General features: G+C 38.4%; 1 protein-coding gene across 46 annotated transcripts in view; it reads left to right on the top strand.

Moving 5' to 3' along the window:
- STAU2 (staufen double-stranded RNA binding protein 2) overlaps positions 1-27,583 on the top strand; it is a 365,466-nt gene that overhangs the window by 229,188 nt on the left and 108,695 nt on the right. For 31 of the 46 annotated variants that reach the window (XM_070075196.1, XM_070075186.1, XM_070075195.1 and 28 more), the window contains one exon: positions 26,630-26,743. The exons of the other annotated variants lie outside the window; for them this stretch is intronic. In XM_070075196.1, the coding sequence (XP_069931297.1) occupies positions 26,630-26,743 (114 nt within the window). The remainder of the gene's footprint in view (positions 1-26,629; positions 26,744-27,583) is intronic. 46 annotated transcript variants of the gene reach the window in all.

The raw sequence follows: 27,583 nt of genomic DNA, 5'->3' as shown, positions 1-27,583 counted from the left end.
CACATTTCTAACTCTACCGTTTGGGTCAAGTCCGATTGAGCATGTCCCAAATTGTACATCTCCTTCCTCTCTTATTCCCACTCTTATATTTAATGGGGATTACTTTTCAGTTAAATTTAAACACCTAAGAATAATTGTGTTCAATTATTATGTTCAATAAAGAGTTCAACCAATAATATTAAGTAGAACAACAACAAAAAAAGAACTAAAAGGGATAAAGTATTAAGTTGTTCATCAACAGGACAAGGGCTGATCAAGTCACTGTTTCTCATAGTGTACATTTCACTTCAACAGGTTTCCTTTTTGGTGTTTACTTTTTTTTTTTTTTTTTTTAAGAAGAAAGGTGTTCAGTAGTTATGTTAACTTCAGACTTGTCTGGTGCAGTCTGCTGGTGTAACTTCTGTACATTTCATAAAAACGGATTGGAGATTTCAGTGCTAATATAGTGTTTCAGACTTCCTTGTTATGCACCTTGATACTCTGATTATACTGCCACAGTGCTTTAAAATCATTCATCTTTTTAAAGAAAATATGGGAAAGACATTCTTGAGATGCTGTAAGGTGGAAGATTTTCTTTTGTATTGTACTTTACATTCTAAATTTTTACACTTTAATATGCTTTTGTATTATCATACTAGAAATGTCTTCACAACTAGTAAATACAAGGTTTTCCTTGGGTAAAATGCATCATTAGGATGATGGTTGGGTTGGAAATGAAATTGAGTTGCTTTAGTAAATTAACCTTTCACAGTGGATTTAACCTCAGTGTGCTGTTTCGTTCCCTTCCTTACAACCAGCAGTCACTGAACATAATCGTTTGTGAGACCTTCAGAGTAAAATATGACAAACTAGTTTTTTTTCCCCTCACATAAATAACAAAAGAAGTGTTTAGCTGTTTTAGTTAAACCATATTAATTTATCATTCAGAATAATCAAAGAATATTATATAGATGGGCTTTTCATTATTGTACATTTTAGATGATGGTGCCATTCTTGGCAAGATGGGAATAGCTACCGAAGTTAACATTTTTCTTCTCAAATATAATTTACTCTTGATATATTTGAACTGATATGTCTCGTTTTGTGAAATTTAATATGTGAAATTTAATATTTAATATGTAAAATTAATTATGATTATATTTGGCATTTTGTACTTATAGCCTTCTTTTAAATATGTTTTTTAACAATATATGATGTTGGTATAGATTACATTGAGATGGGGCAGGTTGGCAGTTGATTTAAGAATTAACTTTTTCCTTTCTCATCATCCCTATGCCACATGTTTTATAATCCATATATTTACTACCAAAGAGGCTAATTACAACTTATGTTTTTAAGAATGAGATGTCTTTTTTTTTTTTTTAAAAAAAAAAAGGTCCAGTGTAACTGCAAGTTTGTAGATTTCCAATAGGAGAACAAAGAGAAACACATCATACATATACTAGAGGTACTTCAAATAGTACGTGAAATAATGAAATTGAACGGTATGTTTATTTTGGTACAAAAACATTTTGAAATTTATGCTTAGATTTTTCATAACATCCATTTCCATGAATTTTTTGAAGAACCCCTCATGTGAATAAATGTCAAAATACTTTGCACCAAAATAAATTTTTGAAGTACCCTCATACATACACATCTCCCAGTTAGAAATGTTTTCTCTTCTCTTTTAATTTGTCCTTGAAACATAACTTATGATGTCACTTTGCAGCCCAGCTTTTCATGTAGGCTGTTACACAAATAGTAGTCTATCCTGATGGGAAATCATTTAAGCTATAAGGAACAAAACAAGTTTGTGGGTTTTTGCATGGGGTCAACAAGTGTTCCTCAGATTTGAAGTTACTTCTTGAAAATCCCTCTTGAATTTGCCGCTACTACTTCCCAAAGACCCTGGAAAGATATGTATTTGGTATGTATTTGGACTCTCCTGAAGGTTTGTTCTTCCAATAGTGACCCTAAAATTTAGAATTGATCTTCGAATGGGAAGCCCAATTGCATGACTTATTGTGTTTGAGATCTTTAAACCTTCATATGCTGTCCAAGCCCCTGGGGGTAGCCAGACTAAATAATACATAATTGTACTTCTTTAGAAACTAGTGGAATTATGAATCAGCTTATTTTGCTGAAATTTTAACCTCTGTTGAGAAAAATACTACATTTGAAGAAAGAAATCATGATACACATAAAAATACTGTGACAAGTCACAATGACACAGGTAAGAAGCAAGCAGACTTTGAGTAAAGTGGTCCATTATTGCTACATAAACTTTTCCGGTTTGTATCAGAAGAAATTTCAACTCGAGAATTCTACTATTTGAAATTATTTGAAAATAAGACATTATTTTTCTTCTGATGATGGGCTGTGTTTCCTTTGACTAGAAAAGGTGTACGAAGATGTGATTTGTACTTTATTTTTAAATTTTTTTTTAGCTTTTGTCTTTTAGTATATTTGAAATAATCATTCACAAATTTAACCTATCCTTAAAAATAGGCACTGCTCATTTAGTATGATCCCATTTATGGTGATTTGTACTTTATGATGTAAGATTAATTGTAGTACCCATCAGGTGGCTGACAGCTGTGTACCTGAGCTCATTTTAAATCATGTTGTCATGATCCCTGCCTTGTCCTCTGTTCAGCTAATAACTGTATCTGAAGAGACACCTGTGCACACACACACACACACAAATGACAACAGCAAAAATGTCCTATGTATTATTCTCTTCTCACCCTAGGGACCTGCATGTAAAGGATTTTTGCACACTCAAAAAAGTTGCTTTATCATACCAGGAACATGCTTCATTTGTAAGGAGCTCTGTGGATAAGTAAGGGAAGGAAACTGACACTGCCTGACTTGTCTATCAGATAGTGAAGTAAGCCTTACATACGTTTTTCCCGTAAGAGTCTGGTACATTTTTGTTTACAAATCTTTATTTTATTTTGAACCACACGATTACATAATGTTTGAAGACTGATCCCTGCAGTAGGACTAGTGTGTAGTAGTGGTCCAGAGTCTTCTGGATATTGATTTGTTTTAGTAGCAAATTTTATTAATAAGTTTATTTCTGCCCTTATCTGTATATACAACTGAGTGAGAATCATTTAAGAGTCCTGACTCTTTTAAACTGTAAGGAACCTTTGGGGTTTTTCTGAGGTAAAATTTTGTATGTGTGTACACACATTTGGGACTATATAAGTAAAACGTTGTGTTATGAAATTATTAATTATTAGGTTTTAAATCATGATATATTTTAGGTTCTGGTTAGTTCTGTTTTTTTTTTTTTTTTTAAAGATTTATTTATTTGAAAGTCAGAGTTACACAGAGGAGAAGGAAAGGAAAGGAAAGACAGAGAGAGAGAGGTCTTCCATCTGCTGGTTCACTCCCCAACTGACTGCAATGGCCAGAGCTGCACAGATCCGAAGCCAGGAGCCAGGAGCTTCTTCTGGGTCTCCCACATGGGTGCAGGGGTGTGGGGAGCAATTCGGACTATACTGTTACTGGAATTAAGACTTATTCTATGCATCTGCTCTCCCACAATATGGCGCTGGGAGAGAAGTAAACAGCTTCCGCACAGCTGCCTCCAGTTCAACCAATAAACTGTAGGACTTGCTCCTGATTGGAGAGCAGCGTACTCGGCGTGTGGGCAGCCGAGTTAGGATTGGCGGAGGAGGACTATAAAGGAGGAGAGAGACGGCATGCACCGGGGAACATCTATGGGGAACATCTAAGGGAACCCGTGCAGCCCCCGAGAGAACCAGCCGGCGGTGTGCCGCTCCCCTGCGGAAGTGGGGAATGCGGCCAGGGGGAACTGCCCTTCCACGGAGGTGGAAGGGATAGTAGCCAACCCGGGAAGAACCAGCAGCAAACCCGGGGAGGGCCGAGCAGACGAAAGAACAGCGCAGGGTCCTGTGTCGTTCCTCCACGAAGAGGGGGAGCGACACAGGGGCCCAAGGGCTTGGGCCATCTTCCATTGCTTTCCCAGGCCATAGCAGAGAGCTGGATTGGAAGTGGAGCATCCGGGATTTGAACCAGTGCCCATATGGTATGCTGGCACTGCAGCCAGCCCTAGTTCTGCATTCTTAACATAGTCACATCAAAAAGTAAAGTTAATGATCAGAGAAAATGGATCTTTGGAAACTTCAAAACTATTTTTATCTATAGCATTGTCATTTTTTTGAGTATAAGGGAAGTTCAGAATCAAATCTTAGATGAAATATTTGAGACCATAAGGATTATTGCTGGAACTTGATACCAATTCACAGCTTGAAAAACTCTTATGAAGGGAAAGGTAGATAATAGATGGTGAATTACGAGCAATTTTCAGTAATTTCAGTGTGTGTGAAGCATTAGATATAAAGTTGATTGGGCTGCAGAATGTTATCCTGTTGAATATTAGAATTGACTTACCTGAAGAACAGGAAATAGGATTTGGGTTTTTTTTTTTTTTTTAATTCAGTCTGGATAAATACTAAGTGCCTACAAATGCTGGGTAGGATGCTAAACACTAGGTACAAGAGGAGTTATGGTCAAGCTGAGGAATAACAGATAAATAAAACCAATATACAGAAGGTAAACCACTACCACAAGTTACACCCAACTCTAGGAATCACTGTTCAAACATTACACAACAATTTGATAGGAAACTTATTAGTAAAGATTTGTAGCATCTGCAAGAAATAATGGATGTAATACCTCCCGCACATAATTGTCAATGAGTGTGTAACCCAGTAAGCATTGAAGTCTGGTTAACAATATTATTAGAATAAGTTTTAAGGAACTCCAGGCAGGAGCAGCAAAGTACTGAAGATACCAAAGGGCAAGGTGTTTCAGAAAATGCATAAAGTGAAAGTGACTGGTGAGGCTAAAGAGATGCATGCTTTTTATTGGGAATTTGAATTGTTTTCACTGTTACACAGAGCTAACATTTTTGAAAAGGCAGTGACATGACTGGTTTACAGAAAGGTAATTCTTTAAGCCATATGAAAGATGAACTAGAGGATAGAACAGTAGAAGGAAAAATGAGAGTTGTTTTACATGAATCCAGGAGAGAAATAACAAAGACCCAAATAAGGACAGGGTTAGTGAGCATTGGTGATTGGGGTGTGTTCATGTAAGGTGCAGTTGAGAAAATCAAGTGATCTCTTGGGCTGATTTCTGTTTCGCCTGTGATCAGAGTGGAAGCTAGATTTACTTTGTGTTGGAGAGTAAACAGAGACTGTTTGAGGAATGGTAATAGGGGTGAGAGGTGTTTTAGACAAAGGTTTTTACTTGTAGTGTGGGCAAGATGAATAAACGTAGAGGAAATTCATGAGTTCCACTTTTGAATTTACTTATTTTGATTTTGAAAGGCAGAGAGACAGAGGAGAGATTCTCCATCCACTGGTTCACTTCCCAAATGCCCACAACAGCCAGCATTGGGTCAGGCCAAACCTGGGAGCCAGGAGCTCACCCGGTCTCCTCCATGACTGGCAGGGACCCAACTACTTGAGTCATCACTTGCTGCCCCCCAGGGTACCCATTAGCAAGAAATTGGAATCAAGAGTGGAGCTGAGACTCAAACCCAGGCACTCCAATATGAAATGTGGGTGTTGCAAGCAGTGTCTTAACTACTATGCCAAACGCCTCACCCCATGAGTTTCATTTTAAACACGTGGGATTTGAATTACCTGTGAGACGTTCAGTTGGAGTTGTCCAATAAACAGTTGAAATGGGTGTGTTGATCAGCAACAGAGGATCGGACACACAAACTTGAGAGTCTTCAGAATAGAGTTGAAACTGTAAAAGTAGTTAAGTTTGACCAAGGAAAGTGGACAGAAGCCTTGGAGAGATTCTTAGTGAGTACTAACATATGAGGGATTTATTTATTTATTATTTTAGTCTGTGTATTGAGCACCTGCCGTGGACCAGGTACACCTGTTGACACTGAGGGTACAGCAAGAATGTGACAGTCAAGGTTTCTGCTCTCAGCTAACATTAGATTTGGAATGTGTGGGAGGTGGAGGGTGACAAGTAGACAAGCAGCCAATTACATCTAAACACTACAAATTCAAATAGCATTAAGCTCCTGAAATAACAGTTACTTGGAAATTAATTATGGTATAATTAATTGAGACTTATAAACAATAACAATGTCTTCAACTTTTGTGTCAAGGAGAACTACACTTTTTAAAAAAATTATTTATTTGAAGTAGTTACAGAGACAGACAGAAACTTCCTTCCGCTGGTTCACTCTCCAGATGGCTGCGATGGCTGGGGTTGGGCCAGGCGGAAGCCAGGAGCCAGGAACCAGGAACAACTTCTGGGTTTTCTGCATGGGTGGCAGGAGCCCAACAACTTGGGCCATCTTCTGCTGCTTTTCTCAGGCCATTAGCAGGGAGCTGGATCAGAAGTGGAGCATCTGGGACACAAACCAACACCCAAATGGGTGATAGCTTTTACCCTCTATACCACAACACTGGCCCTGGGAACTACACTTTTAAAATGTTTAAATCAACATGATTGAGGTAAAATTTACCTACAACAAAACATTGTACAGTCTTATGCATTTTCAAAAAATGCATATAGCCATGTAACTACCAATACCATATAGCCATGTAATACCATCATACAGCCATGTAATTTCCAATACTGCAAACAAGTTCCTTGTGCCCCTTTGCAGTTGGTTTTTCTTACCTCCTTTGGTATCAGACAACCATAATCTATCCCTCCTGGCACTAAAGATTAGTTGTGCCTTGTTAGGAATTTCATATAAATGGAATTATACAGTATACAAAGTTTTGTGTCTGACTTTTTTTATTCAGTGTTATGTTCTTGAGATTCATGTATGTTTTATATAATGCCAGGGGATTCCTTTTTATTGCTAAATACTAATCCATTGTATGGATATCTACCACAACTTGTTTATTATTTACCTGCTGATAGATGATTTGGGCGGTTGTCAGTTTGAGGTCTTTATGAATAAAGCTGTTTGTGAACGTTCATGCACAAGATTTTGTGCAGACATGTTTCCATTTCTCTTTGAAAAATACCTTGGAGTGGAGTTACTGGATCACATGGTAAGTGTACATATAATTTTATAAGAAAATCTCAGTCATTACATTCCTACTAGTCTAGTCATGTTCCATCTATTACTATGATCTGTCTTATTCTACTGTGGGTAGAGTAGTATGTCATCTGTATCTCACCCATGACAAGTGATATGAACCTCTTTTTATGTGCTTATTTAGTTATTTGTGTATCTTTGTGAATGGTGTCCACTTTTTTCTTGTTGATTTATATGAGTTCTTTATATTCTGAATACAAGGTATTTGCATTACAAATATTATCTCTCTGCCTGTGGCTTGCCTTTTCATTATTTTACTGTGATCTTAGAAAAACAGAAGTTTTCAATTTTGATGAAGTAAAAATGTCCATCTTTTCCTTAGGGTTTATGACTTTTTGATGTTACCTAAGAAATCACCGACTACCTCAAGATCACAGAGATTTTCTCTTATGTTTTTATTTTATAGACATTTTATGGTTTTAGCTTTTATGTTTAATGTTGATATCTACTTGAAGTTAATTTTTTGTGTGTGATATAAGGGGTGATATTCATTTGTTTTCTAGTAGAGTAGCCAGTTTTTTCAGTACCATGTTTTGTATTATGTTGTATTTTATCTACCTGCTATCAATATATTCTGTGTATCCTCAGTTTTTGCTACTTTGTGCTGAATGTGGGAATGTTTTTAATTGAGCTTAGGATTCATTTAGTTTAGTAGATCTATAAGACAAATTTTAAGCCACCTTTTTTTTTTAATGTTGTACCGTTTTTCTCTCTCCTCCCCTTTAACACATGTTAAAACTCTTGATGTTGTTCCATGGGTCTCTGAGACTGTCTTTATTTTTCTTTAATCTTTTGTATTATGCAGTTTCTGTTGATCATCTTCAAGTTTACTGATTCTTCCCTGAGTCTTCTCTAATTATTTTGGACCCCGTATAAGAAATTTTACATTTTAGTTACTGTATTTTTCACATCTAGCATTTCAATTTGAGTTTTTAAATAGTATCCTTTCTTTGCTGAGATTTATGTATACTTACATTTATATATATGTTTTATGTATACTTACATTTATATATATATTTATGTGTGTGTGTGTATTGGGGTTATATTTTCCTTCAGTTCTTTGACATCTTTACAATAGCTGCTTTGGGTTTTTGTCAGCTAACTCCAACATATGGTCCCAGTAGGAATCGGGTTAAGGTGGATCATCCTTTCCTGAGTTTTGCAGGTCTTTGTTTTTTGTTTGGAAATTGAACATTGTGCATAGCGTGTTGTAATGATGCAAGATCATCTCTTTTTCCACAGAGTGATTTTTTGCTTTTGTTTTTTTTATCTAATAGGTCAGTTGCCTGAATCAAAACTCTAGGCTTTGTCTTCCCCATGTTGACAACCCTTGACTGATATCTTCAGTCATGTCTTTTGCCTTTCTACTGTGGCTTTCTTTCGTGAACTCCCCTGTGCCTACATAATGTAGCTGTAAGCAAATTATTTAGGCTGAGTTTGTGTCAGATTTTGGAGGCTATGCTTTTGGCCTTTCTTAGTTTCCAACATCACCTCCCCCACAACCTCCTGACTTCCAATTCATCTGCCAGCTTCAGACCCACTGATATTTCAGGATAGAAAAGTTCTAACTTTCTGTCATTTAAGCTGCATGCAAATTAGAAAGCGCACTCAGTCCAAAAAAATGGCAAAATTTCAAAGCTCAACCAGTTCTCACTTCTTTCTGCTATTTTGGGCCTTTTGGGGTCTCCTTGTGCATGTGAAGTTTAGCAACCAGCTATGATTTGGTTAGAGTTTATATTCAGATATATTCAGCGGCTCTCATATGCTTCTAAAATTTCTTCCCTAAATGTCTAGCTCCTCTGTCTGCAGCTGGTAGGACTGCAATTTTCTACCAGTACAAGTGTCGCAAACACTCAGACAACAGAAAGCTATCAACTCACAGTTCTTACTTCATCTAGCTTTAGTTTTTCAAAGGAAAACTCTGCCTCTGTATTTACCCAATTTTTTTTATCATATCCGCTGCCTTTGAAAGTTTTTCCTTTATTTTGTTTTAATGTCTGCAAGAGGCTTTATCCAGTGAATTCATTCTTGCATTACCAGAATCTAGAACTTTACCAGTTTGTTTTAAATGTCTATTGAATTGGCCCACTAACGTACTGGTAATCTTGGCATCTTTCCAAAGAAGAGAATTCAAAGTAGGGGGAAAAACTGTAAGTTTTATACATGTTATTGCATAATGGATTGTATGTCACAATCACAATTATTGTAACTGATTGTCTTGTCATGTTCTGGAGACCAGAGGTATGACATCAGTGTTTGCAGGATTGATTCCTTCCAGAGCGTCTGAGGAAGAATCCATTCCATACCTCTGTTCTAGCTTCTTGTGCCTGCTGGAAATTCTTGATGTTCATTGGCCGGAGATTCATCATTCCAGTCTCCACCTCCATCGTCACGTGGTCTTCTCTGTGTCTGCATTTTCTTTGCTCTTGAAAGGAAACTTGTTATTGAATGTAGGGATTACCCTAATCCAAGATAATCTCATCCTGAAATCCTTTGTTTAGTTATATTTGCTAAGACTCTGTTTTCAAATAAAGTCACATTCAAGGTATTAGAGGTTAGCCTACTTGGGCATGTATTTTGGGAACTGTTATTCAGATAAATGTAATCTCATGCTTTCTGAAATCTGTATGTTTATTATTTTCATCAAATTTGGGAAATTTTGACTAAATTCTCTTCAAATAACTTTTCTGTCCCCATGACTTTATTTTTCTAATTAAGAGAAAATTTAGTCTCAATTGATTCCTGTCTTATTATATGAATGTTCCTTTAATATAAATAACTGATATTAATAGAAAGACTTGTTTATTATCTACTCTAATAGGCTCTTGGCTTTTTTCAAGTCACTTTAATCCTAAGATCACATTAAGGATTTTATTTATTTTAATTATAATTAGCTCTTAATAATACTAGAATTTCAGAAAAGTGGAAAAATAGTACTGTTTAAGGTTAACATTTATTGTTTTTTGTAATTTTAAAAATTTATTAGAGAGGGAGAGAGAATGAATGAATTAATTAGCGAATGTAATGGCTTGGTCTGGACCATGTCTGTCGCTCCCCCTCTTCGTGGAGGAGCAACACTAAATCCTGCCTAGGCTTCATATCCGAGTCACGGCACCATTATGTCGCTCCCCGTCTTCGTGGAGGAACGACACAGGACCCTGCGCTGTTCTTTCGTCTGCTCGGCCCTCCCCGGGTTTGCTGCTGGTTCTTCCCGGGTTGGCTACTATCCCTTCCACCTCCGTGGAAGGGCAGTTCCCCCTGGCCACATTCCCCACTTCCGCAGGGGAGCGGCACACCGCCGGCCAGCTCTCTCGGGGGCTGCACAGGTGTTCCTTCAGGTAGATGTTCCCCTTAGATGTTCCTGGTGCATGCCGTCTCTCTCCTCCTTTATAGTCCTCCTCTGCCAATCCCAACTCGGCTGCCCACACGCCGAGTACGCTGCTCTCCTCCAATCAGGAGCAAGTCCTACAGTTTATTGGCTGAACTGGAGGCAGCTGTGTAGAAGCTGTTTTCTTCTCTCCCAGCGCCATATTGTGGGAGAGCAGATGCATAGAATAAGTCTTAATTCCAGTAACTCAGTCCAGTCCGGGCTGCTCCCCACAATGTCAAAGCTGGGAGCTGGGAACTCCATCCAGGTCTGCTACATGGGTAACGGGGACCCAACTATAGGTCTGCTACATGGGTAATGGGGACCCAACTACTTGAGCCAAACCTGCTGCCTCACAGGGTGTGCATTAGCAGAGGGTTGGAGTTAGGAGCTGGAGCTGGGTATCAAATTTAGGTACTTTGATGTGGGATGCAAGTATTTTAGCTGCTAGGTTAAACACCCACCAGTGCACAGTTCTATAACAATATAATATTAGTACAATGTCAGGAAGCTAACAGTGATACAATATCATTAACTAATCTACAGATCTTATTCAGATTTTGCCCCAAGTCTCTTCCGATCAAGTAATAGTTCTTTGTCTTTTCACTCACACTCTTGAAGAATATTGATCACTTATTTTGTAGAAGGATCTTGAATTTGACTTTTTGTAATGTTTTCTCATGATTCAATTAGGCCATGCTTCTTGATAAGTATCACAGAAGTTGTACTGTGCTCTTCTCAGCAATGTGTCTCTGTTTACAATTGTCAACAGTATTTCCTCCACGTACACTGAGAGCCACGTCAGTGTTAGATTTTTGCTTCAGATGTCCAACATAATTTATAAAGTTCAGGAAAACAAGGAAAGTCTGTTGTGTTTAGCAATATTTTTATTATTTTCTATGCTTCCTTTTCCTTCCTTATGGAGTTTTCAAGATTCCTGCTTTTTTTCATTTCCTTTGTTTCAAGAACTGAACTTTGGCCATTGTTTTAGGGTAAGTATGCTGGCAACAAACTCTGTTTCTTTTCATTTGATAATGTTTTGGGTTCCCCTTCAATTCCTTAAGGATATTTTTGCTGGATATAAAATTCTTTTTTCTAAAGATTTATTTTATTTATTTGAAAGACAGAGTTCCAGAGAGAGGTAGAGACAGAGAGAGAGGTCTTCCATCTGCTGGTTCACTCCCCAGGTGGCCGCAATGACTGCCGCTGCACCAATCCGAATCCAGGAGCCAGGAGCTTCCTCCAGGTCTCCCACGCAGGTGTAGGGGCCCAAGGACTTGGGTCATCTTCTGCTTTCCCAGGCCACAGCAGAGATCTGGATCAGAAGAGGAGCAGTCGGGACTAGAACTGGTGCCCATATGGGATGCCAGTGCTTCAGGCCAGGGTGTTAAGCCACTGTGCCACAGCGCCAGCCCCATCTGGATATAAAATTCTGCAGTTGACAGTTCTTTCAACAGTTGAAAAAATGTGCCAGTTATTTCTGACACTGCTGTCATTGTAACTGTTTTACCTCCATAGTTCAGGGGATTTTTCTCTCATGGATTTTTCTGCTCCCAAGATTTTTGTTTTTAACTTTCCAAAGTTTCATAATATGTTTTTAAGTGGATTTCTTTATATTTATCCTGTTGTGGATTGCCTAAATTCTTAAAGGTGTACATTTATATTTTCTAATGAAATACATTAATAGCCATTATTTTAGATTCTTTCTCAACTCCACCCACTGTCTCTTTTCCTTTTTGATCACTGATGATACAAATATTAAATCATTTGTTATGGTCTCACAGATCCTTGTGAGGATCTGTTCATTTTTTTTTCTTGATTGGTTTTCTATTCTTCAGATGGGGGAATTTATTTTTTTCTAGCTTCTTCTGTCCTCTCCATTTTGCTGTCCATCTATTGAGGTATCTTCTGTTCCTTTAGTTAGGCTACTTTTTTCATTTGTTCAAGTATGTGTGTATAATTGCTTCTTGAAACTTTTTTTATGATGGCTACTTTAGATAAGTCTTATATCTGTGCTGTCTTGCTGTTGGCATCTGGTGATTGTCTTTTCCCATTCATGTTGAAATTATCCTGGATCTTGGGGGGAGTGATTTTCTGTTGAGATCTGTACATTTTGTGTACTATGTTCCTAACACTTCTGTTTCAGTAAGCTTGGAGTAGGGGTGCTACCCTATTACTAGCAAGTTCACATTTCCATTTATCTGCTGTTGACACCCTGGTGAGAGGAAGGGAACCTGTTACAACCTAGGGGTGAAGAATGTCCTGACTCTCTGCAGTGCATCTCTTGACACCACTGTGGCAAAGAGAGGTGGGTGCCTCCTTGTTAGCAGGTAGAAAGTCCAGGAATCCAACAGGGATGAAAGTCCTCACTCTCCATTTGGCTTTCTCTGTTACCGCTGTAGGCATTGGGTCTCCTCATTATAGTCAGGTGAGGGTGAAAGAATAGACTTTCTGGTTAGCCTTTGCTGTTGTGCATAGGAGTGAGTATTCCATTTTTTCCGTAGTGTTTGCCTGAGGTAGGGTGGTTTTCTGTCTTGCTAGATTATTCCTTTTACATTCTTTTGGCTGAAGAGCATAGGGTGAGACTTTTTCTGCTCTGTTTTTCCTGTAGCCATTGGTATTGCCAGGTTTCTGGCTTTTCTGAAGTCTACAGATAGTCTTTCTCCTCTCTATTTTCTGAGTCCTCTTGTGCTTGTTTTATGTATAATATTCAGAGCTTTTACAAGCAGAATAGGGAAAACTAAAACTATTTCCTCTTGTCTGGAAGCACAAGTAATAAACAGTCTTTTCATCATGAATATAATTAGGTTTCAATAAAAATGTGTATTGTATGTTTCTAAAATTCATAATTCTTAAGTAGAAGACACTATATTTTAATATTTTTTCAAAAATTTTTTTTATTTGAAAGAGTTAACAGAGAGTGTAGACAGACTGACAGACACAGACACACACATACACACACATGCACGCACAGGTCTTCTATCTGCTGGTTCTCTCCCCAAATGGCTGCAAGAGGTGGAGCTGAGCCGATCCAAAGTCAGGAGCCAGGAGCTTCTTCCAGGTCTCCCACTTGGGTGCAGGGGCCCAAGCATCTGGGCCATCCTCTGCTGCTTTCCCAGGCGCATTAGCAGGGAGCTGGATCAGAAGTGGAACAGCAGGCAGCTATATGGAATGCTGGTGCTGCAGGCCAGGGATTTAACCTGCTGTGCCACAGTGCTAGCCCCTTAAAATTTTTTTTACTTAGAAACTTTTTGTTTAAGGTATACAAACTTCATACATTTCATGTATACAAATTTAGGAACACAGTGATTCTTCTCATTCTGCCCTCACTCCCACTTTTCTTCTTCTTCCCTCTCCTAGTCCCATTCTTATTTTTCACAAATATGTGTTTTCAGTTAACTTTATACTCATAAGATTAACCCTAAACAACATACTACCTATTAGCTACTCTATTAGTTACCACTCATCAGAGAGAACATATGGTATTTGTCCTTTTGGGACTGGCTTATTTCACTAAGTATAATGGTTTCCAGTTGCATCCATTGTGTTGCAAATGACAGGATTTCATTTTTTTTTTAACCACTGTGTAGTATTCCATAGTGTACATATACCAGTACCCAGTCTTCAGTTGATAGACATCTGGGTTGATTCCATATCCTAGCTATTGTGAATTGAGCTGCAATAAACATAGGGGTGCTGATAACTCTTTCATATGCTGATTTCTTTTCATATGGGTAAATTCCCAGGAGTAGGATGGCTGGTTTATATAGTAGTTCTATATTCAGATTTCTGAGGTATCTCTATACTGTCTTCCACAGTGGCTGCACCAGTTTACATTCCCACCAACAGTGGATTAGGGTACCTTTTTTCTCACATCCTCACCAGCATTTATTATTGATTTCTGTATGAAAGCCATTCTATTTGGAATGATGTGGAACCTCCCTGTGCTTTTGATTTGCATTTTCCTGATGGCTAGTGATCCTGAGCATTTTCTCAAGTGTCTGTTGGCCATTTGAATTTCATCCTTTGAAAAATGCCTGTTTAAGGTCGGCACATGCTCACTTGGACTTACCTCCAATGGTAGAGCTAGAAATGTGCCAGGGGATTCCAGTTCAATCTTATCAAGGAGACATGTACCAATGCCATCTCATTTGTTAAAGTGATAAGTGTAAGTACATAATTGATCAAAAAGATAGGGTAAGTGTCGAAGAGATTTCACAGATAAGACCAGTGTTTGCAAATAATGAAGGATAGAATTAAAACACAGAGAATGATCCTGCGGGGGAAGCAAGACACACAGCAGACACATAGAAAAGCAAATGCCCTAAACAGCACTCAGGCCTCAGAATCAACCCTTGGGCCATTCGGATCTGGCTAAAAGGCCCATGAGAGTCTCACAGGCATGGAAAGCCAAGACACTCTGGCAAAAACGACCTGAATGAAAGATCTCGGTGAACAAGATCCCAGCCAAAAGAACAGGCCATCAGAAAAGGAGGCACCTTTCTCTGAAGAGAAAAAGGAACCTCTCTGTGATATGGCCTTGACTAAATAAGTTCAGAGTTGGTGAACTCAAGGGGCTTCCATAGCCTCGATAGCTCATGGAAAGAGCCTCAGGTGATTACTGACGTCATAAATAAGAGTGTCAGTTGTTAAATCAACAATGGGAGTCACTGTGCACATTCTCCCCATGCAGGATCTCTGTCCTTAATGTGTTTTACTATGAGAGTTAACAATAACACTACTAGTCGAACAGTACTCTATATCTTGTGAGGTTGTGTGGGCGCAGTCTGTTGAAATCTTTGCTTAGTATGTACTAAGCTGATCTTCTGTAAATAAAGATAATTGAAAATGAAACGTGATGAAGAGTGGGATGGGAGAGGGAGTGGGTGATGGGAGGGCTGTGGGTGGGAGGGAGGTTGGGGGGAAGCCACAACAATGCAGAAGTTGCACTTTGTAAATTTACATTTATTAAAAAAAGAAAAATGCCTGATTAAGTCCTTTTCCAATATCTTTTTCTTTCTTTTTAGAAAAGTTTTATTTAGGCTGGTGCCGCGGCTCACTTGACTAATCCTCCACCTGCGGCGCTGGCACCCTGGGTTCTAGTCCAGTTGGGGTGCAGGATTCTGTCCCGGTTGCTCCTCTTCCAGTCCAGCTCTCTGCTGTGGCCCAGGAAGGCAGTGGAAGATGGCCCAAGTCCTTGAGCCCTGCACCCACATGGGAGATCAGGAAGAAGCACCTGGCTCCTGGCTTCAGATCGGTGCAGCGTGCCAGCCGTAGCAGCCATTTGGGGGGTGAACCAACGGAAGGAAGACCTTTCTGTCTCTCTTTCTCACTGTCTAACTCTGCCTGTCAAAGAAAAGTTTTATTTAATAAATATAAATTTCCAAAGTACAACTTTTGGATTATAGCAGCTCCCCCCCCCCATAACCACCCTCCCACTTGCAACCATCCCATCTCCTACTCCGTCTTCCATTTCATTCTTCATTAAGATTCATTTTTAATTATCTTTATATACAGAAGATCAACTTAGTATATACTAAGTAAAGATTTCAACAGATTGCAACCACACAGATACACAAAGTGGAAAGTACTATTTGAAGACTAATTTTACCGTTAATTCTCATAATACAACACATTAAGGACAGAGATCCTACATGGGGAATAAGTGCACAGTGACTCCTATTGTTGATTTAATAATTGCACTCTTATTTATGATGTCAGTAATCACCCTAGGCTCTTGTCATGAGCTGCCAAGGTTATGGAAGCCCTCTGAGTTCACAGACTCAGACTTTATTTAGACAAGGCCATAATCAAAGTGGAAGTTCTCTCCTCCCTTCAGAGAAAGGTACCTCCTTCTTTGATGGCCTGTTCTTTCCACTGGAATCTCACTCACAGAGATCTTTCATTTAAGTCATTTTTTGCCAGAGTGTCTTGGCTTTCCATGCCTGAGAAACTCTAATGGCTTTGCCCATTTCTTAATTGGATTGTTTGCTTTCTTCTTGAATTTCTTGAGCTCTTTTTAGATCCTGGATATTAATCCTTTGTCAGTTGCATAGTTTGCAGATATTTTCTCCCATTCTATCAGTTGCCTCTTTACTTTGCTGAGTGTTTCTTTTGCAGTGCAGAAGCTTCTCAGCTTGATGAAATCATATTTGTCAATTTTGGCTTTGATTGCCTGTGTTTCTGGGGTCTTTTTCAAGAAGTCTTTGCCTATGCCAATGTCTTGCAGGGTTTCCCCAATGTTCTACTCTAGTAATTTGAGTATATTGGGTCATAGAGTTAGATCCTTGATCCATTTTTTAAAAGATTTTTTAATTTATTTTGGAGGCAGAGTTGCAGACAGTGAGAGGGAGAGATAGAAAGATCTTCCATCCTCTGGTTCACTCTCCAAAAGACCACAATGGCCAGAGCTAAGCCTATCCGAAGCCAGGAGCCAAGAGCTTCTTCCTGGATCTTCCACATAGATACAGGGACCTAAGCACTTTGGCCATCTTCTACTGCTTTCCTAGGCCTTAGGCGAGAGCTGGATCAGAAGAGGAGCAGCCAGGACTAGAATCAGTGCTCATATGTGATGCTGGCACTGCAGGTGGAGGATTAACCTGCACCACAGCATCAGCCCCTTGAGTGGATTTTTGTGTAAGGTATAAGGTAGGGCTCTTGTTCTTACTTTTGCATGCAGAGATCAAGTTTTCCTAGCACCATTTGTAGAAGAGACTGTTCTTGCTCCCAGGATTGATTTTAGATCCTTTGTCAAAGATCAGTTGGGTGGCCTGCAGCGCCGGCATCCCATATGGGCACCAGGTTCTAGCCCCAGTTGCTCCTCTTCCAGTCCAGCTCTCTGATGTGCCCCGGGAGGGCAGTGGAGGATGGCCCAAGTGCTTAGGCCCCTGCCACCCGCATGAGAGACCAGGAAGAAGCACCTGGCTCCTGGCTTCAGATCGGCGTAGCGCCAGCTGTCACGGCCATTTGGGGGGGGGGGGTGAACCAATGGCAAAGGAAGACCTTTCTCTCTGTCTCTCTCTCACTGTCTATATTTCTACCTGTCAAATAAAAAAAAAAAAAGATCAGTTGGGTGTAGATGTGTGAATTGATTTCAGGAGTTTCTTTCTGTTACAGTTGTCTACCCATCTGTTTTTTTTGTGCCACTACCAGGCTGTTTTGATTATAACTATAATTATGTCTTGAAATCTGGTATTGTGATGCCTCTGGCTTTGTTATTGTTGTGTAAGACTACTTTAGCTATTCAGGGTCTCTTGTGCCTCCATATGAATTTCAGAATCATTTTTTCTAGATATGAGAAGAATGTCTTGGTATTTTGATTGGTATCACAGTGAATCTGTAAATTGTTTTTTGTAGAATGGACATTTTGATTATATTGATTTTTCCAATCCATGAACATGGAAGGCTTTTCCATTTTTTATTGTCTTCTGTTTCTTTCTTTAATGTTTTGTAATTCTCATTGTACAGATCTTTGACATCCTTGATTAAATTTATTCCAAGGTATTTGATTATTTTTTGGTAGCTGTTGTGAATGGGATTGATCTTAGAAGCTTTTTCTCATACACATTGTGCATACAAAAGCTATTGATTTTTGTGTGTTAATTTTATATCTTACCACTTTACCAAACTCTTTAATGAGTTCCAGTAGTCTCTCAGTGGTGTCTTTTGGATCCCCTATATATATAGAATCATGCCATCTGCAAATGGGGATAGTTTAACTTCTTCCTTCCCAATTAGTATCCCTTTGATTTCTTTTTCTGGCCTAACGGCTCTGGCTTAAACTTCCAGGACCATATTGAATAGTAATGGTAAAAGTGGGCATCCTCGTCTGGTTCCAAATCTTAATTGGAAAGCTTCCAACTTTTCTCCATTCAATAGGTGCTGGCTGTGGGTTTGTTACCGATTGCCTTGTTTGTCTTGAGGAATGTTCTTCTGTACCCAATTTTCTTAAGGTTTTTATCATCAATGAAAGTTGTATTTTATCAAATGCTTTCTCTTCATCCATTGAAATAACTATCTCGTTTTTGTTCTTCAGTTGACTAATGTGATGTATCACATTGATTGATTTGCGAATGTTGAACCATCCCTGCATACTAGGGATAAATCCCACTTGGTTCTAGTTGATGTTCTTTCTGATGTGTTGGCTAGTATTTTGTTGAATATTTTTGCATTATAGATATTTATAAGGAAAATTGGTCTGTACTCTTTCTCTGTTGTATCTTTTTTTGTTTTAGGAATTAAGGTGACGCTGGCTTCATAGAAGGAGTTTGGTAGGGTTCCCTCTCATTCACTTGTTTTGAATAGCTTGAGAATAATTGGAATTAGTTCTTGTTTAAATACCTGATAGAATTCAGTAGTGAAGCCATCCAGTCCTGGGTTTTTCTTTGTTGGGAGGGACTTTATTACATATTCAATCTCTGTCTTGGTTACTGGTCTGTTTAGGTTTTCTGTGTCTTCATGGCTCAATTTTGGTAGGTTGTATGTGTCTAGAAATCAATCCATTTCTTCTAGGTTTTTATATTTGTTGGCATACAGCTCTTTGTAATAATTCCTGCTGATTCTTTTTATTTTGGTGATATCTGTTGTTAAATTTTCTTTTTTATCTCTGATTTTATTAACTTGGGCCTTTCTTTTCTTTTTTTTTTTCTTTTCCTTTCTTTTCTTTTTACTTCCAGTTTCATTTTTTTTAAACAACCAGGTCTTTGTTTCACTGATCTAATATTTTGCAAAAAATACAATTAAGTGCCAATATGGTCTTAACTCTCTATAATGCTGCTGTAAAAACCCTATACACACAGAAAGGGAAAGATTTGTAAGGTCTTATCTTTGGTACCCATTTTTTGAAGTAATATTCAGTACATTAAATAGAATTCTAATACAGAAAAATTGGAAGAGTTGACCCTAATGAGAGAGGAGTTTGCATTAGTTTAACTTTGGTGTACCAACTACCAACAGAAGTGTAATTTTCTTTTAACCTTGAAAATGTTTTCCTTATTAAAAAGTTATTTCCTTTTAGTATTTATTTTTAATTTGTATGTGTCTCATAAATACAGCATTATGTACATAATAATTCTCACTGTGCCAGCCCTCCCACCCATTCTCCTCACCCTTCCTGCTCTCTTGTAAAAAGTTACTTCTTTATAAAGTACTCTTGATTTTAATGTGCTTTGTTTTACATATATAAATGAATGTACGTGGACATGTCAGAACATGAGTGCTCCCTACAAAAGAGAGGAAGCTCCTTTTGGTGGTACATATGAAATTGACTCTTAAAAATCACTTAGTTCTTTCCTTTGATGGAAATGTAAAACTGAAATAACTGTGTACACTTATGTGTGCATGCATATGTTCGTGTGTGTGCATGTGTGTGTAGATTATGTCCTAATTAGTTGTATCCTTAAGACCTTCACTGCCATGGTCAATGTAGACTAAAAAGCAAAGAAACATTTAGTGCTTTTGTCATGTACATGCTCATCACTCACAGTAAGAATGTCGTTAACTCAACAACAATGCTGACAATACATGTGTTTCTACATTTGTCAGAAAAATTTTTATCTATGGCTTATATTAGAAATATATTTTTATACATTAGTGGCAGATTTTGGACATGAAATATGTCATTTTCAAAGCTTATCCCATTATTCCAAACCTAGAATTTCTTTTTTTAAAAAGCTTATTTATTTGAAAAGTAGAGTTACAAAGAGAGAGATAGAGAGATCTTCCATCCACTGGTTCGCTCCCCTAATGGCCACAACAGCCTAGGCTGGGGCAAGGCCAAAGTCAGGAATCTAGGATTCCATATGAGTCTCCCACATTGGTGGCAGGGGCCGAGATACTTGGGCCATCTTCCATTGCTTTCTCAGACACATTAGCAGGGAACTGGGACAGAAGTGGAGCAGCTGGGACTTGAACCTCTCATATGGTGTGGTGACATCACAAGCAGTATCTTAACCTGCTGTGCCATGATGCTGGCTCCAAACATAGAATTTCTAAGAGAGAGAGAATATAATTGCAAGTTGTGTCCCAGTCTGTAATGTGATTTCCTTCATTCATTTATTCCTGTCCCTTTAGAGGCATTAATGTCACAGGCATATTGTGTGCGTGGTGAAACAGCTTACTCAACAACTAAAACACTGGTATGTGATTGAGCATGCTCTGTATATGTTTACATTTTTGTTAAGGAGTGGATATGTTATGAGTTATAAAAGAGATGGAGGAAAAACTTAAAGTCAGTAAAAGACATTTACTAATGAATGTTATTAATATTTATACATTTTGTTATATCTTACTGCATTTTGGGACTGCATTATAATTGCAATAAGAATATATAGTGTTTATTTTAACCAAGGGCCAGCCACCGTTCTAAATGCTTTTCATAGATCAGCTAATTTTATCTGCTATAAATTAGTTAATTAATTATATAGAACTAACGTAATGTAGATTTGTACTTATTGGCTGTAGCTGACCCAAATAAATAATGTAATTTACATGTCATCAAGTGATCTAAAAAATAGTTAAGAAATGTTTAATACCAATTTAATCTACTTATTTAGGTCAACAGTTATGAAACAAACTACTTCATGCCTTGCTAAGAATATACTGTTTTATGTCACTAACAATCTAGGTGTGTTGTACAGCTGGGGTGCAGACTGCAAGAATCAAGGATGTTTTGATTATCTTAGGATTTGTTGTTGAACTGTCACTCTTTAGCTCCTTGTTGTCTTGATTCTCTGTGCAGGGCTTCTATGCAGTAGCTCCAGTGGAATCACCACTGCCTACTGCTTGCTGTGCAGTTGGCTCCACGGTTAAGGAACCTGAGGTCTGCTAATCAAACCTGGGCTTTTCTTGACACAGTGATTGTGTTATGGATCTGATTTGAATGTACAAACCTTTATCTTTCATTAATGACCTAATGAGCAACTTGCTTTAAACATGGCTCTTTTTCAGACCCTCCTCATTCTTTGTCCCACAGGGGGTAGCCATTAAACATGTCTGACAGGCATGCAGTTAACCAGTTCCCTGCTGAGTTTTGTCAAATATTTAGTAGTCCTGCGACATCAAGGCACTTCAAACCAGCAGGAAACAGTGGGATTCAGCTCTTTTTTTTTTTTTTTTAAGAGATTGGGTAATTTTAACTTAGGTGTTCCTTCGTATTTTCTAATGAGCATGAAAAAATTCATATACCCAACTTTTTATAATAAGTCATTCTAAGACTTATAGTATTTTACTTCTCAAGCTCTGGATAGTTGAAGTGGTTTGTGCCTGTCTCTTCAGGTAAAAAGAAGTCTTCAGACTGGCGAGATGAATGTCAGAATCCACAATAGAAGTATCTCGTCTGGGTTTATTGGATTATAAATCAACCTAGGAAATTTATGGTAGCATAAAAATTATTGCAGGTGTGAAAATTTCAAAGGAAGCCATGTTATTTAATTGACATTGAAATTTATGATTCATTTTTAGTGGAATAATTTCTGTAGTTTCATAAGAAAGAAACAAAATCTCAGTTTATAGTTGTTGATATGTTATAAATCTGTAACAAGTATGACAACCCTTTAAATACCAAAGTCAGGAGCTTATATTTTAGCATACCAAAAGCATCAAAGTGATATGATTCATAAATAATAAATCTTATGGTATATATAGGGAGATAACTTCAGTAATCTTCTAAGATTGTTCATTTTTATTTCATCCAAATCAAGGTCCTTGACGCTGTACACTGGAGTGTTTAGAGGTGCAGTGGCAGAAGCACACTGCTTTGTTCTAGCAGTTTGCCCAGTCAGTTGTGAAGATGTGTGCATTACAGACATAGTTAAATACTTTTGCCATTATTATTTCAACAGTGTTCTAAGATTCCTGATTTCTGCTAATGCTTTGAATCATAGGAAGCATTTTTAGATTTAGAATAATAGATTTCAAAATGTCACATTTTTTTTTTTTGGCTAGCGCCATGGCGCACTGGGTTAATCCTCTGCATGTGGTGCCAGCATCCCATGTGGGCACCAGTTCTAGTCCCGGTTGCTCCTCTTCCAGTCCAGCTCTCTGCTGTGGCCCGGCAGGGCAGTGGAGGATGGTCCAAGTGCTTGGGCCCCTGCACCCGCATGGGAGGCTGGAAGGAAGCACCTGGCTCCTGGCTTCAGATTGGCACAGCTCCATCCTTTGCGACCACTTGGGGAGTGAGCCAACGGAGGGAGGACCTTTCTCTCTGTCTCTCTCTGTCTGCGACTCTGCCTGTCAAATAAATAAATAAAATCTTTAAAAAAAAGTCACATTAAAAAAAAGTCACAGCTGTATGAACAGTCATGTTTTTATTTCTGAAAAGAAAATGTATATCTGAAGCAGACCATCTGAAACTTGTTTTGATAAGTCATTGGTGAAGTTTGTAAAGTATGACTCTTAGGACCTTTTATCAACATTTTATTATTTCTCATTTAATTGGAAATTGGGCCCTCAAGCAGTGGTTTCATATATTTTTATCTGGTTTATTGGGCAGTCTCAATGCAGTGAGGGCATAAATGTGAAATGATGGTGTGTAAATCTACTCATTGCTTTCCTGTGTGCTCTGTCAAATCTCCCATTCATGGCCATTTATGATACCTTGGGCAGATCCCATAGTTTTGTAGTTATTTGTTTAAAAACATCTAGTGTAGTTCAGTGTAAAACCAAGTTCATGTCTCCCTGTTGCAAGCCATTTACTGTGGCTCAGGAGACTTAGAGGCAGAAGGGTAGACATCGGCTTCTCTCTCTGCTCTTCTCTCCAGCATCTTTGAGTGTCTGTGGTTGGTGGCTCAGAGCTTGACCTGATTCTGAGACACCTTCCTCCACAACCTACATCGGCTTCATGGCCTTACTCCTCTCATCCTGAGTTGTTTGTAGGGAACTAAGGTAGGGGAAGAGGGTACCTAGCCTGGTTTCCATCTGCTGCTGGTTTCCATGTTGACAGTGTCTGTGACTTTCTTGAGGCCAAGGTCAGTTTCTCCCAGCTCTCTCCGGCCCTCAGGAGCAGCCATGTTTCCTTTGGGCTTTCCCAGTCCATACCACTGTCCCCCTGTGTTGGTGGGCATCACTTTGGTTAGCTTGAATAGCTGCTTGGCTTCTTCTGAAATTCTCATTCCCTCCAAGAGCCGTGGAGATCCGAGGTGAGCATGTCTTCCATCCTTCTTGGTTTTTTTCAGGTACCCTATGTGCCTTGGCCTCTTTTAGCAAGCTCTCAGGTGTCTCTAGGCCTAGTCTTTATATATAGTTTATATTCTTCCAAAGCTCTAGGGGCACATATCAGACTCAGTCAGAGGGAGCCTGCAGGTTCAGTTCTCAGCAGACCGCCCACCAGGAATGGAATGTTATTCTTCCTTTCGTTCCAGTTCTCCCACTATCAGATGTTCTGTTAGAGCTGTCACAGGAAATACTGTATTTCTCCTAAGACTGGACAATCCAGGTGATGCCCTCCTGTTCACCTCCCCACCCCTTGTTCCTCTGTGTATTCTTTGTGGTTGGACCAATAGTGCTGATTCCTACAAAGGGGACCAGAGTAGAAAATAAGGCCTTAGCTTTAAATGTTGCCAGCCCTTTGAGCTCTTTTATTGTTGGTTCTGGGTTCTGGTGTCAATTCTGGGGCAATTGGAAAAGTCTCACTGAGATTAAGATCTCTCATGAGTGATTTTTTAAAGTTACTTAAACAGAATAGAGGTTATGTTTTGCTCATGCAAAGGTCAATCAGTGTGCCTTGTAGGACTGGCATGGTGAAGTCTTTAGGGACCTAAGTTCCTTCTAACTGACCACTCTACCAAATACAGGTTTTGGTCTTTGTCCTCATGGTCAAAGATGGTGATAATCTAGACGTCAAGCATCAGCTTTGCAAAATGGTTAAAGAAGAGCAAAGGGCGCACACCTGAAATCTAATTTTTAGAGTTTCCAGACCTGCCACAGAATTCTTTGATTCACACTCTACTTAGTCAGATGATCAATCAGGATTACATGAGGGCCCAGGAAGTGTGATCTTTCTTCTGAGCAGCCAAGTGCTCAGATGAGAATTACTGGGGCAGGGAGGGGGTTGTTGAAGGACAGCTTGCGTTCTCTAGCACAATGCTGGGTGCCACTACATCTTGGAGCTGTGTGCCAATTGTGCGTTCATCTTTCACATATGAGTCGCACAAGGGAGCTTCAGCAGGTTCCTGGGAAAACAGAACTAAAAGCTGGCATGCATTGTCCATGAACTATCTGAAACTTCCTAGTGTATGTACACTGACACTGAATGTCTGGAGGATGTGTGGAATTTTATTAGGTACTTGCAGGCTCACAGTGAATTGCGTACAGGTAGGAGAAAAGTTAAAGCCTCTTCAATAGTGGAGTGTAAACCACTGATGGAAATGAAGTTTAAAACCTATCTTTTCAACTGAAATCGTTGTATGTTTGCACTTTCTGCCTTTCGTTCTCAAGGAGAAAGAATAGAGCTGCATTGAGCCTGTTGACATGTAGGTGTGTTCAGTGTCACTCTGTGTCATGTCCTTCACGTGGGCTTTCAATTGGTGTCAAAAGGGTTATTATATTTTATTAAATTTTAAAAGGGCATGTTTTATAATAGCCCTATATCAGCCATAATACTTTAACTGTACCATAAATGGTTGTGAACTGTAGCTGTTACAGTGTCACCATTTATTGGCTTCTGCATAAACCTGTTGGGTGATAAGTTTCATTTTTCCCCATCATACTAAGCTGATACATAGTAAACCACACTTCCACATTCTTGAACTCAGATACACTGAGCTTTCAGTTTGCTCAGGGGGTATAGTACAGTGAATTAAAACTGTCGTCAAATCTCTTTCCCCAAGGTTAACATGAAAAAATGTTTTTATAACAAAATCTTTACAGTACTTTGGAAATAAGGCTTTTATATTGACTTGATTTTAGTCTTAAACTGTGTTTTATAGATTCCCAGGAAGGATATATTTCTCCATCCCTAGGGAAAATGATGGCCATTCTCAGTAACCCAGCTGGTTTAGAAAAGTGGAATTATTCAAGCATTAGACTAGGATTTGTTTTGTGGTAATTTTCAGTTGGATCCATAGTAGACAAGACAGCATAAAGATGGTCCGTATTCTATTGCAAAGATCTGTGGACATTAGGCAGCAATTGAAAGAAAACCTCAGACAAGGACTTGATATGTGCTGTAATTTCCTTCCTCACAAATTCAATTTTCTCACCTAAGCCTTTATCCTAAATTTATATACATTTAACAAATTAAGCCAGTTTTCCTTCTAAATATGATTAGTAGGACTCCCATTGCGTTCTATGGGCATATTTTCACCAGTTTATCATAGAAGCAGTGCTCATGTGACTTTATTAACTTACAATAAGAAAAGATCACTAAAAGAACTTTTTTTGGAAGTAGATAAATGAAAGGATGGAAATTTTCTTAATGAGAAGAGGACTTATCCCTCCCATCCCCTTATCCCCTGCCTCTGATATAGAGGGTCTTACATGTGGTTTTAATCAAGGCTAGTTGTGTTTAAAGGAAGAATAATATTGTAGTAACTTTATTTTGCTCTGCACTTTACAAATCATTTCAGTTTAATTCTATTTGACTATAATGTCAAAAATTTCAAACGGTGTGATATAGTGATATATATATCACTATATATTATATATTTATATATATGTATATATAAAAAACAGTGATTTTGTAGGGACTATAACATAGAAAAAGAGGAAATGTCATTACCAATTAAGTAGCAGTCACATACTCATGGAGTCAAAGATGACTGACAGCTCAGGTTGGTAAAGTTCCATCAGAACCAAATGAACTTGACTTTTGCTTGTGCTTGAATCCTGTATGCATTATGCCTTGTGAACAACTTGACCTTAAAGATAGATGTAGCATTTAGTTCTGAATGGTTTTACCTAGCTATACATAAAGTGCTTTTTGTAGCATTTCCTAAAGTCCTTCAAAAACCTAAAAACAAACAAAACAAAAAACCCACTTAAGATGAAATTAATGGACTTTCCATAGATATAGCAGCATTTCAGTAAGGTTTGAAATATTTGAAGTGTATTCTGCACAAATTTTTTGAATTTTTATTGAAATCTAAACCCTTTGAAAAAGGGCCTTTTGCAACTGGCTCCCTCTTGAAAATCGTGTTCAGCAGATTGCGTGTGTTCTGTTATAGGTTCACTACTGTGATAGACAAAGTGGCAAAGAGTGTGTGACCTGTCTGACCTTAGCCCCTGTGCAGATGACTTTCCATGGTATTGGAAGCTCCATTGACGCCAGCCATGACCAGGTATCATGTGCCACTGCTGTTTTGCTGCATGATGGCCCAGCTAAGAAGTCCGAGGCCATCAGAGTAGAAGCTATGTGCACACATACAGCTTTGCTTTTCTTAATACACTTACCCACTAGCACCATTTCCAGACTTTTCCAAAGTTAAAATTGTCTTGGGAAACTGTTACCTTAGGAGACTTAAATTATTTTAGATTTCTCATTTGTAGTTCATCACTAATTTAAATGTGTAAGATTATTTTCTAAGAAAGAAAAAATTGCCCCACAAGCTACTTTTACTTTTAATAATCATATGTGAAATGAAGGATCCATAGAATAGTGTAACACTGGAGTCTCACTATAATATACTAACTTGGTTCTGCTGAAGAGTTTTTCTGCAATAGAATGAATGTCAAATAACCCTGTGAACATTCAGAACCATCAGCTTAGTCCCATAACGTGAGATGTTTTTGAAATGAAGTTCCAGTGTTGTTGTTTTTATTTCTAAAGTTTAATTTCTGAAGTGAAGCTGAAAAGCTGCGAAGTACATTGTTTCTTCATAAACACATTCCTTTGATTGTTTAGATAGCAGAAGAGATGACATCCTGTTTATAATATATATTTTCAATTAAAATAATCATCACATGAGACTAAACTAATGATCTAGGTCATAGAATTAGTTTACATGTGCCTAACCAGCTATGCTTTCTAAATTAACCATACAAGTTTAGAACTGTGATAACCCATGTTCACTTCCATTGTTGAGCAAATCTGAGGGCTCAGTCTAATGGTCTCTGACTAATATTTTTTTCTCCAGTTTGAGTAGTAGTGCCTCTTGCATGGAGAAAATAAAAGAATACAT

Source organism: Oryctolagus cuniculus, chromosome 6 (genome assembly GCF_964237555.1).
Source record: "Oryctolagus cuniculus chromosome 6, mOryCun1.1, whole genome shotgun sequence".
In the NCBI taxonomy this organism is placed as follows: Eukaryota; Metazoa; Chordata; class Mammalia; order Lagomorpha; family Leporidae; genus Oryctolagus; species Oryctolagus cuniculus.
Note: the sequence above shows the minus strand (reverse complement) of the source record. Positions and strands in the feature narration are given on the sequence as shown.